The sequence below is a fragment of the Gasterosteus aculeatus genome, chromosome 6 (assembly GCF_964276395.1).
Source record: "Gasterosteus aculeatus chromosome 6, fGasAcu3.hap1.1, whole genome shotgun sequence".
Taxonomy (NCBI): domain Eukaryota; kingdom Metazoa; phylum Chordata; class Actinopteri; order Perciformes; family Gasterosteidae; genus Gasterosteus; species Gasterosteus aculeatus.
In genome coordinates, this window is record NC_135693.1 from 7714426 (window position 1) to 7730790 (window position 16365).

The window sequence follows — 16365 nt, forward strand, 5'->3', positions numbered from 1 at the left end:
GCATCTTTTATTCCCTTTTTGTTTTTTAAATGCTTTATAATGAATAATGTGAATTGCATGCTGGTCTCAATCTAGACCTGTGTGTTTTATGTCCGAGCTACGAATCCGGTAAGGAAAGCAACTTTGAAACAAATTGGATCATCAAACATTCAGAAGACATCGTTAAGTTCGCTTTATTTTTTGTATTTTATTAAAAATTGCAACAAAAAAAAGGATCAATTATGAACATAAGCAAAAGGCTTTTGATATGCATATGTACAAACGGTATAAAGGGAAGAAAATCATAAATACTCTTTCATCAAAACTTAGAAATGTCTGCAATGTTAAAAGCAACCACACTGTTAAAAACGATGGATGTGAGGAATTGCGAGAAGCCCGTCGATGATCTGCCATCACTCTGCAAAGATAAACCAGCTCCTCTTTCCTCCCTTCTCACAAAAGTCCACTTCTTTGTTCCATGTTGTTGATTTGCCTTTCAAATAATCCTACTTTCAGCTCCCACTCATACCGAAAGCCACATCAGCACCACAGCCTCGGAGAGGAACGTTAACAATCTATCAGGAAGATTAAAATGCACCATTTCTAAGTGTGTCCTCTCTACAGAGAATTGTATAAAAAGCACCACATTATTTAACTTTATGAAGTGTGTTAAGGCATAGGAGGAAGTGCTAGGCATGCTTTAAATCTACACTAGCAAGCACCGTATCCCAGTGGGGCAGCTTTGTGTCTGTTGATCGTTTTGAACTGCTGCATAATAAGGCCTCCTTTGTAAAGGTTCTGTAAGTTGTGTTTCAGGGCTTTTACTTTTTAGTTTTTGCCAAAACTCCCTTTGGCTTCTCTACCGACGTAAAAAGACGTATGTTTTAGAAAGGAATTAACACCATCTTCTAAATCTTACAACCCTGACATTAATAAAAACCCTTATTTACAACTTATAAACCCTAAATGAAGGATGACCTATTAAATAATTAGTAATACTCTGTTCTCTTCATGGCACCAACAGAGTACACAGTAAACACAAGACGTCAATAAGTCTGTCAATGCAAACCATTTAGCGTTAGTCTGTATGTTTGGGGTCGAATGCGGATTCACTTTAAAGTTTGCTTTGTCCAAACGCACTATCCTCACCCTAGTTTTAAAACACCCTCCCTGTTCAAACGTGGCGGCGCTGCAGCCAATCCGGCGCCGCCATCTGGGCAGCAGAGTGAGTCAATTTACGAACGCGGTTCTGTTAAGACGGCCCCCCGGACCTCCCGCCCCTCCGCCCGCCCCGGCCTCAGTTCCTGGGCTGGGAGTTGAACTCCTGGCAGATGTTGTGGATGATTTTGGGAACAAACTTGTAGAGGTTGTCGAACTCGTCCACGAAGAAGGAGTGGTCCTTGTCGGGGTCCGTGGCGATGTACTCCAGCTCATCCTGGGCCGCCCAGGCGATGCCGATGGAGTAGGCGATCACACCTGGGGGGGGGGGTCACAAGGAGGGACAGCGGACGTGTGCGTTCATTTGACCTCAAACACACGCACAATGCATGAGGGAAGTACTTTTTTGAATGATCGCATTTTGATTCTGCAGTTAAAAGTCTTCTTTTTATTATTATCGTGCATCTATTATTTTATTTAGTGATGTAAACATTTTTTTAAAGTGCGTATCCCCCTGAAGCCTCGACCTCTGACCTTGACGGTGGACAGCCAGCGCCGGCACCCTGACGTCGTCGTAGGAGCGCCCGTCTGTGATGACGATCATGATCTTGCGCTTGTTGGGTTTGGATTTGCTGAAAAGCTGCTCCGCGGCGAAGGTGATGGCGGCACCGGTGCTCGTCCCGCCGCTCCAGTAGTTGATGCGCTTGATGGCGTTCAGCAGCTCGGCCTTGTTGTTGTACTGGCCGAAGCCCAGCTCCAGCCTCTGCTCGTAGGTGTACTGCACGGCTCCGACCCTCGTGTCCGTGTCCGAGATCTCAAACTCCCGCGTGATGTTGGCGACAAACTGAAGGACCGTGCGGAAGTTTCCCGTCCCCACGCTGCTGGAGCCGTCGATGACGAAGGCGATGTCGTTGGCGTTGACGCACGTTTTGCTGCACACCAGGCGGTCCGTGTCGCACACTCTCTTCACCAGGGGCTGCACGGCCTTCCTCAGGGCGAACCAGCTGGTCACGGGCAGGGAGAAGAAGCCGTTGGTCCGACACACAGCCTGCGGGATTGAGTCGGGGGAGGGACACTGTTTCAAACCGCCATGTTTAATATAAGCATCGATACACCTCTGGGACATCGCTCTACCTTGTCCACAAAATTGGTCTCCACCAGGTTTTGCTTCTCGTTGTCGTCGGCGCCCTCGATGGTGACGAAGAAGATGTTGATGCCCGACTCGCGGGCGAGCCGGGACGCCTCCTCCACCTTGTCGGTGGGCCAGCCGTCCACCAGCACCACGGCCACGTTGGGAGCGGCTCCCCGGTTCCCGTTGGCGTCGCTGAAGTAGTGCTTGTTGATGTAGGAGAGGGCCTTTCCTGTCGGGGCACCAGGGGGCAGCAGGAAGACCATTAAAAAAAGATCCACTTTCTGTACTGGTCTGGGGTTCAAACACAGGAATGCGTTAAGTATAAGACATGGCGAGAGAGAAGAACCAATCTCTTGTTCAAAAAGTTGTTATTCAACCAATGAATACAAATACTGAGTGTAAAAATGAACCAAAAGACGATCTAAATTTACACATGCTTTTGAAAGCACTCCTAATATGCTGTTAATGGACTGCGGTTTTTTGGAAGCTCAAAAACAGTGATATCCTCTCATTTAGTCCGTCACTGTCTTGTTGGGGGTCCAGACCAAGTCCCCGCTGGGGACCACAACTTCTCACGCTCACGCAAACGCAAACCCTGGATGCCACCGGATCCAGCGCACATCCACCCCAGATGCACATGCATGCAAAGTTTAGCAGGTTATAAAGAGACATGTGGCAGCGGGTGCATCACGGTGACGCACCAACCAAAGCACAAAAACAGCACTCCTCTGAAAGCCGACCCCTTGGGGCTGGTAAAACCAAATGCTTTTTGGTCGGAGCGCAGGGAAAACAAGGCTTATAGACACAGGGCTATAATTTAGCTAACAGTGTCTCGCAGCAAATTTAGATTTAATTCTATCCTTGCATTTCAAAATGTGCCCTCGTAGTAAACCGTGCGATAATTGGAGCTTCTTCTCCTTTCACACTTTCGCATTTGTAGGCATCTGTATCCGGAAGCTTAACTGCGGATCACTCACCTACGTTGGAGAGGCCTCCCTTCTGCCCAATCTTTTCTACGGCTGACTTCACCTCTCTGGAGTTGGAGTAAGACCTCAGACTGATCTCTGTCACAGGCTCGTCCCTTCAGAAAAAAACAAACAAAAATGAATCATTATCTTTCCTTACCTAAAAATGGTCAGTGACACAGGAGGAGCAGTGAGGTTACCCGTATTGGATGATGCCCATCATGGGTCCAGCCACACCCACGCTGATGACCTGAGCCACCTCAGACAGGAAGTCCTTCTGGATCTGAAAGCGCCTCTTCCCGATGCTCCAGCTCCCGTCCATCAGGAAGGCGAGGTCCACCATGCAGTCTACAAAATCAGTGTATGTGACATTCGTCACAACTTTGACGCCATGCAGCAGTCGTAGCAAGAAAGTCGACGTGACAGAAATGCAAGGTTTAAAGCAAGGTTTTACTTCTGACACACACACGGGGGTTGATTTACTCTTTCATTGATGGACAATCGGTGTTGAAACATAGCGATGAGCTTTCCAAAGCAGGGACGACACGTATGAAAACAATGCATTTAATCCAATTGTCTTTGAAAATGATTTATTATGAACAAAATCACTTGTAGGGTCTCAAGGATTCATACGTTTCGGTGAGAAACACTGAATGTAAACCACTGTTTGTCGATTGGAAAAGTCCAGAGGGGGCATTTAATCTGCCACACAATTTGAAGCTACTACTATGTAACAAATGCTGTGCCCAAATGTTGATGCATTAAACACATTTTGGAATAGCGGATTGAGGGCCATACCGGGGTCGCCCTGAGACACAGGCTCCGGGGCTCTGGGTGCAGGTTCCTGCTGCCTCACGTTGAAGCCTGAAAATCAACAAACACACAAGTTGCTCTTCTGCTCAAATCTGCTTTTCACACTTTTCACCGGACCTTTAATAACCATGTGCCATGTGCATTCTCACAATGATTGAAGCCCAATCTCTCGTACAGCATTTATTTGGAATTCGGGGAAAAAAATATTTAATATATACTACTTATACTACAAAGTAAGAGAAAAGGTTCAAATTTCCATTGAACATGAAAGTTAGTGCCAAATGGACTCGTACTTAAAAGACTTCTCTAGTCAACACTCCATCACACGCATCCTCTGATTGAATCTCAACCCACTCCAAGTCCCTTCAATTACAGGCTGAGCAGAAAACCAGAGGCTTCTTTTCTTTGCACGGCCTTGGTTTGGATCGAACTCACGGTCTAAACTGAGGGCTCTTTTGGCGCCCAGAGAGGAGCAGTGCCGGCCTTCTCACCTGATTCATACGGATTTGTGTCTGGCTTCCAAGCGTCCACTGGCTCCACTGCGTAGACGATATCATACAAGCTCAGCATTAGCGCATTTCTTTTTACCACAAAGCACCCAGTGATGAGCTGGAAAAACCCACCGTGGTAGCGACATCGAAAGGTTGATTTCTTTGTCAGCTTTTTTTCTAAGCTCTGCTCGCTATTGGACGGCTAAAGCTGCGGCAGTTAGGAAAAGCTTAGAACTTACTGAATAGCAAAGCAAATGACAAAGGAGACGGGATGCTTTGTAGATGAGAGGTGATGCTTCCCTGGATTCAAACAGGTGTTTCGGGCGGCGGTGAGAACTGCTCACCTCTAGTTTGAGTTTTGTCCAACGGCACTTTACGGGCTCCTTCTGCGTCAGCGGAGCGAGGCACTGAAAGTGAGGAAATCACCAGTGAGACTGTAAATAGGTGATTCACAGCCAGACGGCATCAGCCTCGTGGCATTTTTGTGTCATCAAACAGATGGGACCGCGTGCTGGAATGTGAAAGAAGGGTCTTTTGTCTGCTCTTTCGTGTTTTTGTCAATGGGCCATAATGTAAGAGTTTTTTTTATTTTCTAATGATAAATAAAACAAAAACAAACAAATTTACTTGACGTCCATTCCGGAAATCAATGGAATTGTTTGACAATTGTTTGAAATACCTACGTTCAATTTCTTGCTGGCATTGACATTGATACAACCCATTTAAACACTAAAACAAACAGGTTTGATCATAAAATGGGAATAAGAGAATGTGATTATATCTGTGTGTCACTGAGAGAAAACAGTCAAACGGTATTGACATCTACAAAATTACAACCCGTAAATATGACAACATTAAATAAAAGAACCCCAAGGCTTGTTAGTTCCCGGTAAAAAGAATTGAAAAGCACTTACGGTACGGTCCAAAGTTATAATACCAGCGCTCATATTCTGAGATATCAGGCCTGTGATCCCGAGCTAGAGGAGGATGTTGTGAAACCTGTTAGTATTCCCACAATGACCCTCAGAGGGAAGTCCTCACATTTCCATGGTTGTGATCGGTCACAGATTCTTCCCAGCCGATCCCATCCCGGCGAAAACAACGGCTCTCTGCACAATCATCACTCACAGCTTCTCTCTCTTTCTCACTCACACGTGCACAAACCAACATTTCACTTCTCCGTACTCCACACCAGTCCCTCACACGGCAGGCAGATGGCTTGTAGAGACCATGTACATTGCATGTACTTACACATGTAGCCAAGTTAGAACGTACATACATAACTCTATTAAAGTGACACGAGCATGCTGTGTTGGGCTTCGACAGAAATGGATGCAAGGTGTATTAACCTGCCCCAAGGCGGGGGGGGGAGGGGAGAGGGGGGGGGGGGTGCAGTATACAGCGAACTGCAGTGTTGTGCTGCCTCAGACTTTGATTTACCTGTAATCTCAGGTGTGTCCGTCTCACTCCACGTGTATCCTGAGTCTGGGGCTGCATAACTAACATCTGAACATGCAGCAGAAAAGTTGGAGGCATCAGCAAATACAAATTAGCCCACTAAACATGAAAAGGTAGAATGTCGTTAACAGTTGATCTGCGATTATGAAAGTTGTGATTAGTCCGAGTTGAAATGAGCAGAGACGAGCCGGGACGGTTAGCTCACAGGTATCCTCAAGCTTTACTTACTAATAGTGAGTATTAGAAGTTTATTCATAACGTCATGATATGTTCAAATGTAAAAGCGTGTGTGTTTTTAATCGAGAAACTCGTATTACATTACACCTTGAAAGTTGGATGTGTTCAAAAGAAACCTCGCTGACGGCAGCATTCAAAGAAAAGAAGGAAATTCGCATTAGAAATGGATCGTCAGAGAATGGTCTATTTTATACTTGGTACCTGCTGGATGTCGAGCCCCTGGGAACCAATCAGGACGAGGCAAGGAGGGAGGCGGCCAATCCCTTCTGGGAAAAGCTGTGCGGAGGGAGATTAGAAAGCCGTGTTCAGCATAGAGGAGGAGCATACTTGTGACCCCCAAACCTGCCACCTTACTAGTGGGGTGTGCACAAGATGTTCAGCCTCTGACTGACTACTGCGTGTTTAGTGGCAGACTAGACAGTGAGTGAGCTCACTTAAGGGTTGGTTTAATGAGGTTTAGTCTCACTCATTGGATTCCCACCGTACTCCGTTGTCCACCTGCTCCTGGCGGCAACACAATTTGTCCCCGCTGACGCCCCAGTTTTAACTTGAAAACGCATCAGACTCTTTAATCGGCGAGTTCATTCAAAATGCGATTGAATACCAACCGCTGAGCAAAGCCGTAAAACACTGCATCCGTCCGGACCGAGAGAGGCCCGAGCCGTGACACCACGCGTCAGTTCGCCCCCTCCCTGGGGTGGATTTAGCCTCGGCGCTGAGATTCCCATCCAGAGGCAGCAAGAGGGCAAGTGCCTTTGTTGGGCGGGTGAGGCAGGGAGAGCGCAGCCCGAGGCTCAGTGAAGCGTGAGCGTATTATTCTAAAGACGGTGTCAAACTAGGGACAGTGTGGATAGCAGGACGCGGAGATTAGCCCAATCTGCCGCTGGTCCAAGGCCCGGCGCTATGCAGCAGACAGAGGTGTTTTTCTGATGGAACAAGTGTCTGCGGCCAAAAGGTCAGAGCAGGATCGAGGTAGCTTCCCTACTTAGAGCTGCAGCTCGATCTGCAATATGTTTTTTTTCAGGATTTATATGTAAATTCTTTGTAGTAAGTAGTAACACAACACCAACATCTCAAAATACTGTTTTTCACCAATCTTTGTGGTTGTCAAGTGGGCAAATCTTATTTCAAATGCAAGGCTTGAACAGGGTCAAAACACCTCGACAAAGCCGAGCGATACGTGTGAACATCTGTTACTGGGTAGCCGGGTGGCGAAGCAACTGGGGTAGAAAAACCCTTCAGCTCATAAACTCCAAAGCCGGCAAGCATAGACCTGGCTGGAAAGACAGAGAATCCCTGCCGGCTCCGGGGGCGCTGATCCTCACCTCTGACATCCGACCTTAAGCTTAAAGAATTTCCCGAAGGGGTTCTATAAAGTTCCACGTTATTATCAACCAGCTGCCAATCTGAATAGTTGTTTTCGGCACTGATCAGACGCTGTAAATACGCTCAGCAGAAACAGGTTGGTCAGATAAATGATGCACCGGCTTGAAAGCTTGAAATCGCATCATACAATCAAATATCATTTAGATGGATACAGCCCTCTCTAAATTTAGGGATTTATGGTTTTGCATTCCACAGGAGCAAAAACAGCAGCGGATTCTTCAGCGAGCCAAACCGAGCCCGGGTTGGATGTCGGGAGCGTCCTATTCTCGACAGGCTGCAGATTGGGCCCAGGTCCTGCAGCGCTGTGGATCGGGTCATACGCGTCTCTCTGGGAGCAGCGCCGCGCCACTTGGTGCTGCTGCTTTGACCTCTGTCCCTGTCTGGCAGCTTTTACATGGTGAAGGGGAGGAGGTCGGCCCAGATGGGATCCGTCTTAAGATGTTGTTACAGTACCGACATTTTCTACTGGTGGTCTTTTCCATAAGAGGGAGTTGAGAAATTAGAGTTGCCTCAGAATAAGTCAAAAAGGGTGCAAGATGAATTCAGGACGATGACACCACATTGTGATCCAATCTCACAGTGGTTAAACATTAGTGATGCTTTATGAAACACACAGTTGTTGTTTTTCACCCTAGTTGTTCCCGTTTGGTCGGACCTGTCTACTTCGCTACGTCAGGGTGGAGAACTGCTAGGACATCGTGGGACATCCCGCGCGGGGTCTGGAGACACTTACCGGGGTTTGACTGGCTCATCGTTGGAGTCCGCTCGGGTGGAGCCGGCTGAACCCTGTTAAAGGCTGTTTGTTGCAATGAGATGAAATAAGAAAGAGGAGGCAGAGAGGTGGGGGGTGAGTTTCAGTTTGGGTTCTCCACCCACGACGTAGCATTCAGGGCCCATTTACAGGCCTTAACGCTGCTTCATTTAGTTTTTTCATCTCAGAAAATGAAAACAGGGACGAGAAGATGCGCCCGATGAACGACGACAGTGGTATTCGGCAAAGGAATGTCAGGTGAGGTGCTTGATGGAGTGGATATGTGGTGACCCCGGGGTGAAGATTCACAGGGGCTTACGGGTGTGGGTACAAGGGTCAGACTTACAGCAGTCATCGTTTTTTCTGAATTCTTGTTCCTACGAAGTCATCTGTCCCCCCCACCCCCCCCCCCCCACGAAGCAATCGACCCACCTTCCCTGTCAGCCCCGCCATGTGTGTACCTGCTTGTTACTCTGTTTCTGCGTGTGTTACTGATGAGGCTGACCTGGGACAACTGGAGAGGACGGTGGTCTCCTGATATGCGAGCCGGCCTCCGGCCTGCGCAGACCCGCGCCTAAGATGTGGAGACAAAAGCGTTTTTCACGAGGCAACATGTAACAACACGGATCGTTTGTATCTGCGCTGACAGTGAATGTAAAACCACTGGGTTAAAAAAAAATGACCTTGAAAGACAAGAGAACAGATGTTCTATAGTACAATCTGGTCCGGCCCTGTTAGAAAACTAGTAAAAGCCTCTAAAAGCAGCAGTACAGAGATGCCATGCAGAGTATACATGTACATGTATCAGTACAAAAGAAAGACTGCTGAGATGGTTTCGGGTTGAGGTGGATTGAAAAGAATCCAAAGTTTAAAGCTTGGTTTACCTGTGCCGGCACGTTGTGGGAATCTATTTGGATAGGCACTTCCTCTGAATACTTTAAAGAAACGTCATCGTTTAGTTTACAGCGCTATATGTGGACTGTGCTGCTGAGCTGCAGAATCAGTAGAAGAGTTGACGTACCTTGGACGGGCCTCTTTCCTTGCTCGTTCTGTGACTGCCCTATCCCAGTGTGAGTGTGGACAAACACATTTGAATGTAATTCATTCATTCAAGTTGCTTTAAAACAGTGAAATGAACTGATTTCCATTATTAGATACACGAGTTGTGACTTTAAACTAACATCAAAACCTTAAATACCAAATACATCAACGGACTTGTGTACCGCAAACACCCTGTATCTTCCTGCATACCAAAATAACACCTCATGCCTGAGTTCAACGCTCTTTGACTTGTTTCACTTACTTGAGGCAAGGTATGGGTGACTGCTGCCTGGATAGAAGAATGACAAACGGGGTGCCAAAATGGAGAGGAGAAAGATGATGATGTTACAGAAAATGAAAGAGAGAGAGACGGTCGGGAGGTGGTCTGGCACACCGCCCATCTAATTTACACACATACCTTAAGATATTGCAGCATTGTCTACTCAGTGTAGCGGCATTTCCATCCCAAACAGCGTCGCAGTGATTACCGTCTGATAATGTTTGCATTTAATAAGAGTGATGAAAGGTCCGGTGATCAAGTGTACAGGCAAGTCAGTCAAGCAACCGAGCAGCACCGTGCAAACTTCATCACAGACCAGCAGTAATTTGTCATAATTGCAGTTGTGACTTGCAATTACCAGCTGCAATCATTCAATCTTCATCACGCAGTTTCGCACAAATGAAAGCTTGTTCTGGCTAACAGGATTTCTAGTTACAGGGCGGCTAATGTTAGTCAGACGTCAGCTATAGGCGGCACGCTGGCTGCAGTGCATCTTCTGTGTGGATTGGTATTATTGGATCATTAACAGCATCCTGCGTCCAAGTAAGTACACAATCCTGCACATCACATACACAGATCCATTGATTTAGAGGAAAGAATCAGCTTTTTGTACATATGTGTGCAAAACCAATTAAAATCACCTGCATCCCTAACTTTGTGGACAGCAGCCCGAGGCTTGCTCGTAGTGGGTGGAGGCGGAGCTGTGGTGGTGGTGGTGGTGGTGGTGGGAGCCGGTGTGGTGGTGGTGGGAGCCAGTGTGGTGGTGGGCTCAGGTGTAGTCGTCGTGGTGGGTTCAGGTGCCGTGGTCGTAGGCAGCGCTGTGGGGACACGCGTGGGGGATTTGATCAATGCGGCCGTGTGCAAGATGGATGGAGGTGGAGGAAGACGGAGCCTCCGCAGTCTCCTCTCATGCATTCTTGACATTCTTCGACAGACCGCGGCTCCACGACTCCCCATTCACCCTGAGTTCAACAAGGCGGACTCAAGCGCGGGGACATTTGTGTTTGTAGGAATCCTTTGTCCTCAGAATGTATGTTTTAACCAAATATCTCAGTTTTAACCAGCATTTCTAGATCGTGTTTTTCTTTGCTTACTTGATCCTGATCAAATTGCCCAAACTGCACTGCAACAAAATTCAGATTAATGTAAAAGATGTCGGAGGATGTCGGTGTAAAACGATCCCTCTTCTCACATGGTTTCACGTAGGTCGGTCTCGACGGGACGTAGTCCAGAGTCGATGGGTAGATCACTCCTTTCTTGGGCTTCCCAACTGAAACACAACAGATCCAGCTGCAGGTTGGACGGATGGCGCTGAACAACCGTGTCTACCGCGTTGTCCTCCCATCGTAATACCTGAGACCACAAACGACTCCCTCCACTTAGGCAGAGACAGAGAGCGCACGCCATTGGAGTTACTGCCCTTGTACGCGTTCTGCCCCGCCATCTTCCTCACAATCACCTTCCCTCCCGTGTTGGTGATGACGCCGCTGTGGACACAACGTGTGTTACTGGATATTCGACCGCCACGGAGCGCTTCATGTGACATTCGCCACGGGGCTGTTCACCTGTGGATGGCTGCGTTGCAGATGCTGGAGATGGAGGCGAACACGCCCGTCCCGTAGACCTGCTGCCTCGTCTCCTTACATTGAGCGGGACATTTGGCTATGAACTCTGGGAGATTGATCTTTCCTGCTCTGACATCACAATCTATGGATGGAACAACTGTGTAGAGAAGGAGAAGTAGAGCATCGGGGAAGACCGAATATTAGACAGGTCAGGGCCGTTGTTCAGATGCTGGGGTTAAATATAAAATATATATAAGAGGTTTCGATCGCAGTTTAGTAAGAGCGGAAGCTGTTTGTCGATGAATTGAAGAATTAATTGATAATGAAAATGAAAAGCTATTTTGATAATCAAAGTATTGTTTGCTATTTCTCAAGGGGGAGCATTTTCTATATCACATATTTTTTAAATCTTTTCCCAGCCTGTAAATCCGTACTGAAATATTTTACATAACGAAGTGATTTACAGTCTGTATTTTTGGAATAAGTGGATTTCAGTGGAGACAATAACACGTGGTGACACTGAGTGAGATTAAAGGCCTGCTCGTGATGACGTCTACCTTGTTTGGGTTTCTTTGGCTTGGCCCAGCAGGCAGAGGACAGCAGCAGCGCTGCGGGTCGAGGCAGAGGGAGTTTCACATTATAGTCGACAAAAGTATTGTAATCAACAGTCTGTTTACTGGTCGCGCACAACCTCTGTGACTGGGGAACACGCGGAGCAAGGCGGGTTGCTCACCGAGACAAATGGCCGCGGGCGATGATCTGATCATGATGGGTGGTGTGCCGTCCCAGCAGTCCAGCCAGGTGTCCTCGCGTAACCTCTCGACCTTAGAGAGAAGAGACAGCAGCAGGATGTCACCGTCGTCCTCTGAAGCCCGTCTCCTGCTTCCTGTTTACTTGCTGAAAGTGGCTTTTGGTCGCTTGATTCAATATTTAGAGTGTTGGCTGTAAACAAGAAGGCGTAAGCGTGTTTCTCAGAGACACTTTTCAGAGACTTTTGGATAACTTGTGGATTTTAACACAAAGCTGCAGCATCCAGCATCCCCGAAAAAAAATGTGGCCAAGTAAATTTTGCAAAGGGCTGCCTTTGTGAACTCAAACACGAGCATCTCAAGACGTCATCCCTGAACAACGCAGGTTTTAGGGAGTAATGATAACGCGACAACAGGAATGTCCAAATTTCAACCAGGCAGTCGGATTTAGCGCTCTGCCGGGACTAAATGGGAGAGCGCTCGCAGTCCCTGCACCGTGGCGGGGTTGGTGGGATGGAGGTGATGAATGAGGCCTCCCTGTTAACAGAGGAATGCTTTCCCTCCCACAGGGGCACCAACGCGTCTGTCAGTGCCGCCACACTCCTGCAGGTTCAATCTGATCAAGTGGTCGTATGTGATCATGCAGCTGAGACGGGGGGTCACACGCGATACAGTTCAGACCAGAAAAAAAGGCTATTAGGACAACGCCAACCTGGGATGAGAAGAGCCCCAGTTGACCCCAGGAAGTATTGCCAGGTTGGGCTTTCGATTGTTGATGGAATCTGCCGATTAAATATATATATATATATATGTACAGTATATGTATTTATATAAGCATGTCCAGATGATTTCAGTTACTGCCAACTAAAGTAAACAGGCAGGTTATATGTTTGCCCACGTATCTAGTCTCTATGTTCTAACCGTTCCTTTGAAAAACACATTATGCTATATCGAAAAGCCTCCCCGTTCCGTATCTTCATCACGTTGGTGAAATCATCCTCAGTTCTCTATTTCAGCTGCGTGAGGTGCTTGTTGTGTAAGTTCGTGATTTCTCATTTACTGATGTTTTTCGGTTCATGAATACACGCAACAAACCGACATATCGTGTTAAGGTGAAATTAATAAAGCTTCAGTTGGCAGTGATTGGACTTTCCCGAATGCAAGCCTCTACATATTTATCTGACATTCATGAGCGCTGACATGATTTTTCCACGGTGCTGTGCTCTGACAGGCAGATGGATCGCTGCTGCGCGGTCAGGACTACAATTTGTCCTCTCGGGGTAAGACAGCCGAGGCCGGGAACAAGCTGGGACAGATGCATCTGCACTACGGGACGACCTGCAGCATTTGCGAGGTGAGTAAGCGCTTCACTGGATAATGCAAACTACAAAACTGATCGGTCATATGTCACCTGCAAGGAAATCTAAACCGTGAACAGCATGTTCATCAATGTAGAGCAACTTCCACTCTCTTTGAGAGAAGAAAAACCCTTTAGGGCAGGTACCAGGTCATTGTGGGACTAAATGAAATGTTCAAAAATTACAATCATTTCAGACGTCTTGATTTGTGTTCTCAGTGTGAGCCTATAAATGCCTCCTTCTCCAAGCAGTGAAATGTGGATTAAATGATATCCTTTGACAAACACCGCAGGGAGTTTCCTGTACCGAAAATAATGGATCCCGAGGGTGCTCATAGACACACACAAGCACACGCACAAACACACGAACCCGTTCAACAAAAGGATAAAAGGGAGACTCGCCACCTTACCACAGCAATGAATCAAAACCTGTTGATGTTAAACAATAGATCAAGCGAGTGTGGTATGCATAACACAGCGCCCGCAGGCCTCTGCACTGCCGGCGTGCAAACTGAGCATCTCTGCATCTAATTTCTGCTGGGTGGGGACGACAAGTCAGACGGTGAAAAACAGAGTGCAAAATAAGCAGAGTGATTTGCACAACCGCTTGAAAAGATGAAAGCATCTGTGCGCAGAGCTCAGTCACCCAGCAGCTCAGACAGGTCGCAGTCTGAGGAATAAAAGCAATAGCATTCACCCGACAGCAGTTTTGCTGGACTGCTATTGCAGGTAAATTCCCAGTGATTTTTTGGGGTGTGAGATCTAGAAATCTGATAATACAGGTAAAAGTGTCACGCGGTGGAGAAAAAGGCAAACAGGATGAGCGTTAGCTGCCTGTGCCTGTTTCAAAGGACAGCGCACAACGGGTCCACCAAGCGGGGACACACTCTTCAGACACACAATGGCGGGGTGCGCCTCAGAAGTGTTGGAAGGACGCACTGAAATTTGTGTAATCACTCCCAGCTTTTTCATCAGTAGAGGTGAACCGCAGGGCTTATACAGCGTCACGCCAAAACACAGGGACTGAATTTTAATCCTCCTCCATTTCAGCCGTACCCACATTCCTTTTGTGGGGTGGCCAGGGTGAGTGCAACAAGGGAAAGGACAGAAAGGGGCCGAGGCTTGTTTCAGTATCACGATTCATGACCCATAGAACCTGGTTTCACAGTGCTCCTCACCCAGTGCCAGGAGCAGTGAAACCCCAGCATTCATAGGTGTAAACCATGTACTGTAACTATGTTATATGTGCCAAGCACACGAAAGAACCACAGGAGAGATTAGAGAGCCAACATGTCTCTACAAGGTCATTTCTCGACCCTTTTGGGCCGGGGCTGCTGGGACAGTATTTGTTTATCAAGCACAGAACAGGCTGAATTACTTTAATTCTTGGCACCGGCTCGACTGCAAGCCAGAGCCTGTCGTCTGGTGCTGGACGCGTTGTATAGAGACCACCTGTGCTTAATCAAACCATGCAGAAAAGGCAGGAAGAATACACAAAGACTGTCAAACATCATGTGCAAGCAATAGAAAAAGAAAAGCTCAAGAATTTCACCCCAGGGGTTTAGTAATGGGAGATTTTCCTAAATAAATGCTTGGACTAGGGGTATAGAAATAGAAATAGATAGAAGCTGGATCATTTCACAAAGCTCATATTTTACAATCAGCTCTGTAGGCTGCTGTGTGAAGGGTCATGTGGCTCAATTCACCCAACTAAAACCCCGAGTTGAGGAAAGAGGAAGGGGGTATGAGAAAAAATTAAAAATAAAAAAATAAAATAAAATGGTAACAAAATGTTGTGTAAATTGAATGAGACGAATGTCAGCAGCGACGCGCTTATTTACCCAGCCGTCAAATCTCACGAGGAATCAACCGCAGTCGCACATCGCAACAAAGTTATTGACAAAAAAAATCTCGCGTTGTTTCTTAAAACATCTTACAGAACTGTTTTCAGAAGTGCTCAAATTTGCATTGAATATATATTAATGGCATCGTCACGAACCACTCAAAAAAAAAGAGTCGGCAATTCATTCACGCCACGCAGCAGCAACACAACCCCCCCGGTCCGCTTTGCGACTTGTAGCTCTGTTCTTCATCGTCGTATCTCTATGAACGCAAACTCACCTGAAACGGGACAGTTTTCCTCCGGCCGTTAGAATGAAGTAATGAATAATTCCCCCCCGAATCCTCACTCTTTCATAGAGAAGCACAGCCGGACCAGCGCTGAACTCTTGTTCCACCTGTAGTGCTGCTGCGGATCGGAGCGCTCATTGACTGGAGGGGGGGGGGGCACAGTGCCCCTCCTTTGCCCGTCCCACTTCAGGCACCTCGCCCAGGAGCATCCTTTCGTTGGCTTCTTATGTCGTCTTTTTTAATTCGGAAGAATACATGAATTCACAGTTTGAGCACGCAGTGGAATATGCGCTCTTTAAGCTGTCAGAAAACCAAGCAATGATTCCGGTTACAACTCACTCATCCCATCATCTGCTGGAGGACTAATGAACTAAGAGCAGTGTGTAAACGCTCTCCTCTTCAGAGAAACAGACACTTCAGACCGCATCCCGGCTGCAGCATTATATGGATGGTTATGTTGAAGCTGAGCGTTTTATTAAAACTGCCTATCGTGCGTGTGATTATGGTGTTTGCAGAAGAGCAGAAACCACCCCAGGAACTATTTTCTATTGCTAAAGATTAAGCTTTTGTCTCCAGTAGATAATTGCCTTTTTTTCTTGCCATTAAAAAAGCAGATCAGATGTTGTTTCAAGTATCAAACAAGATTCCTCATTGAATGGAGAATATTATTACAGACAGGCGGACAAAGTGAATTCTGGCCTTCATCAGTGAACAATATATATATATATATATATATATATATATATATATATATATATATATATATATATATATATATATATATATATATATAGCCCTCGGGGACAGTACCAGAAATCATAGATTTTAGATTTAGTGCCAGCTCATGCTTCAGGGCAGTTCAGTATTCCCAGA

The 16365-nt window shown here is 46.8% G+C and overlaps 1 protein-coding gene across 15 annotated transcripts; it reads right to left on the bottom strand.

The window, feature by feature from the left end:
* Window positions 1–167: 167 nt before the first annotated feature.
* vit (vitrin) lies at window positions 168–15636 on the bottom strand. Of its 15 annotated transcripts, none has more exons than XM_040178335.2 (23): window positions 15484–15636; window positions 11990–12080; window positions 11814–11864; window positions 11257–11413; window positions 11045–11178; window positions 10884–10961; window positions 10333–10509; window positions 9674–9700; window positions 9392–9430; window positions 9255–9305; window positions 8876–8944; window positions 8353–8415; window positions 6435–6509; window positions 5979–6044; window positions 5453–5515; window positions 4883–4945; window positions 4539–4586; window positions 4033–4098; window positions 3435–3582; window positions 3247–3350; window positions 2272–2498; window positions 1672–2185; window positions 168–1455 (listed from the first exon to the last, which is right to left on the bottom strand). In XM_040178335.2, exons 2-23 carry the CDS (start codon window positions 12021–12023, stop codon window positions 1277–1279), a joined length of 2433 nt encoding a protein of 810 aa, XP_040034269.2. In that variant the 5' UTR covers window positions 12024–12080; window positions 15484–15636; the 3' UTR covers window positions 168–1276. The 15 variants fall into 15 exon arrangements, with proteins under 15 accessions (XP_040034269.2, XP_077960168.1, XP_040034270.2 ...); XM_078104042.1 differs by having other exon boundaries at window positions 11990–12198; window positions 15484–15623; XM_040178336.2 differs by lacking the exon at window positions 9674–9700 and having other exon boundaries at window positions 15484–15635.
* Between the last annotated feature and the right edge of the window lie 729 nt (window positions 15637–16365).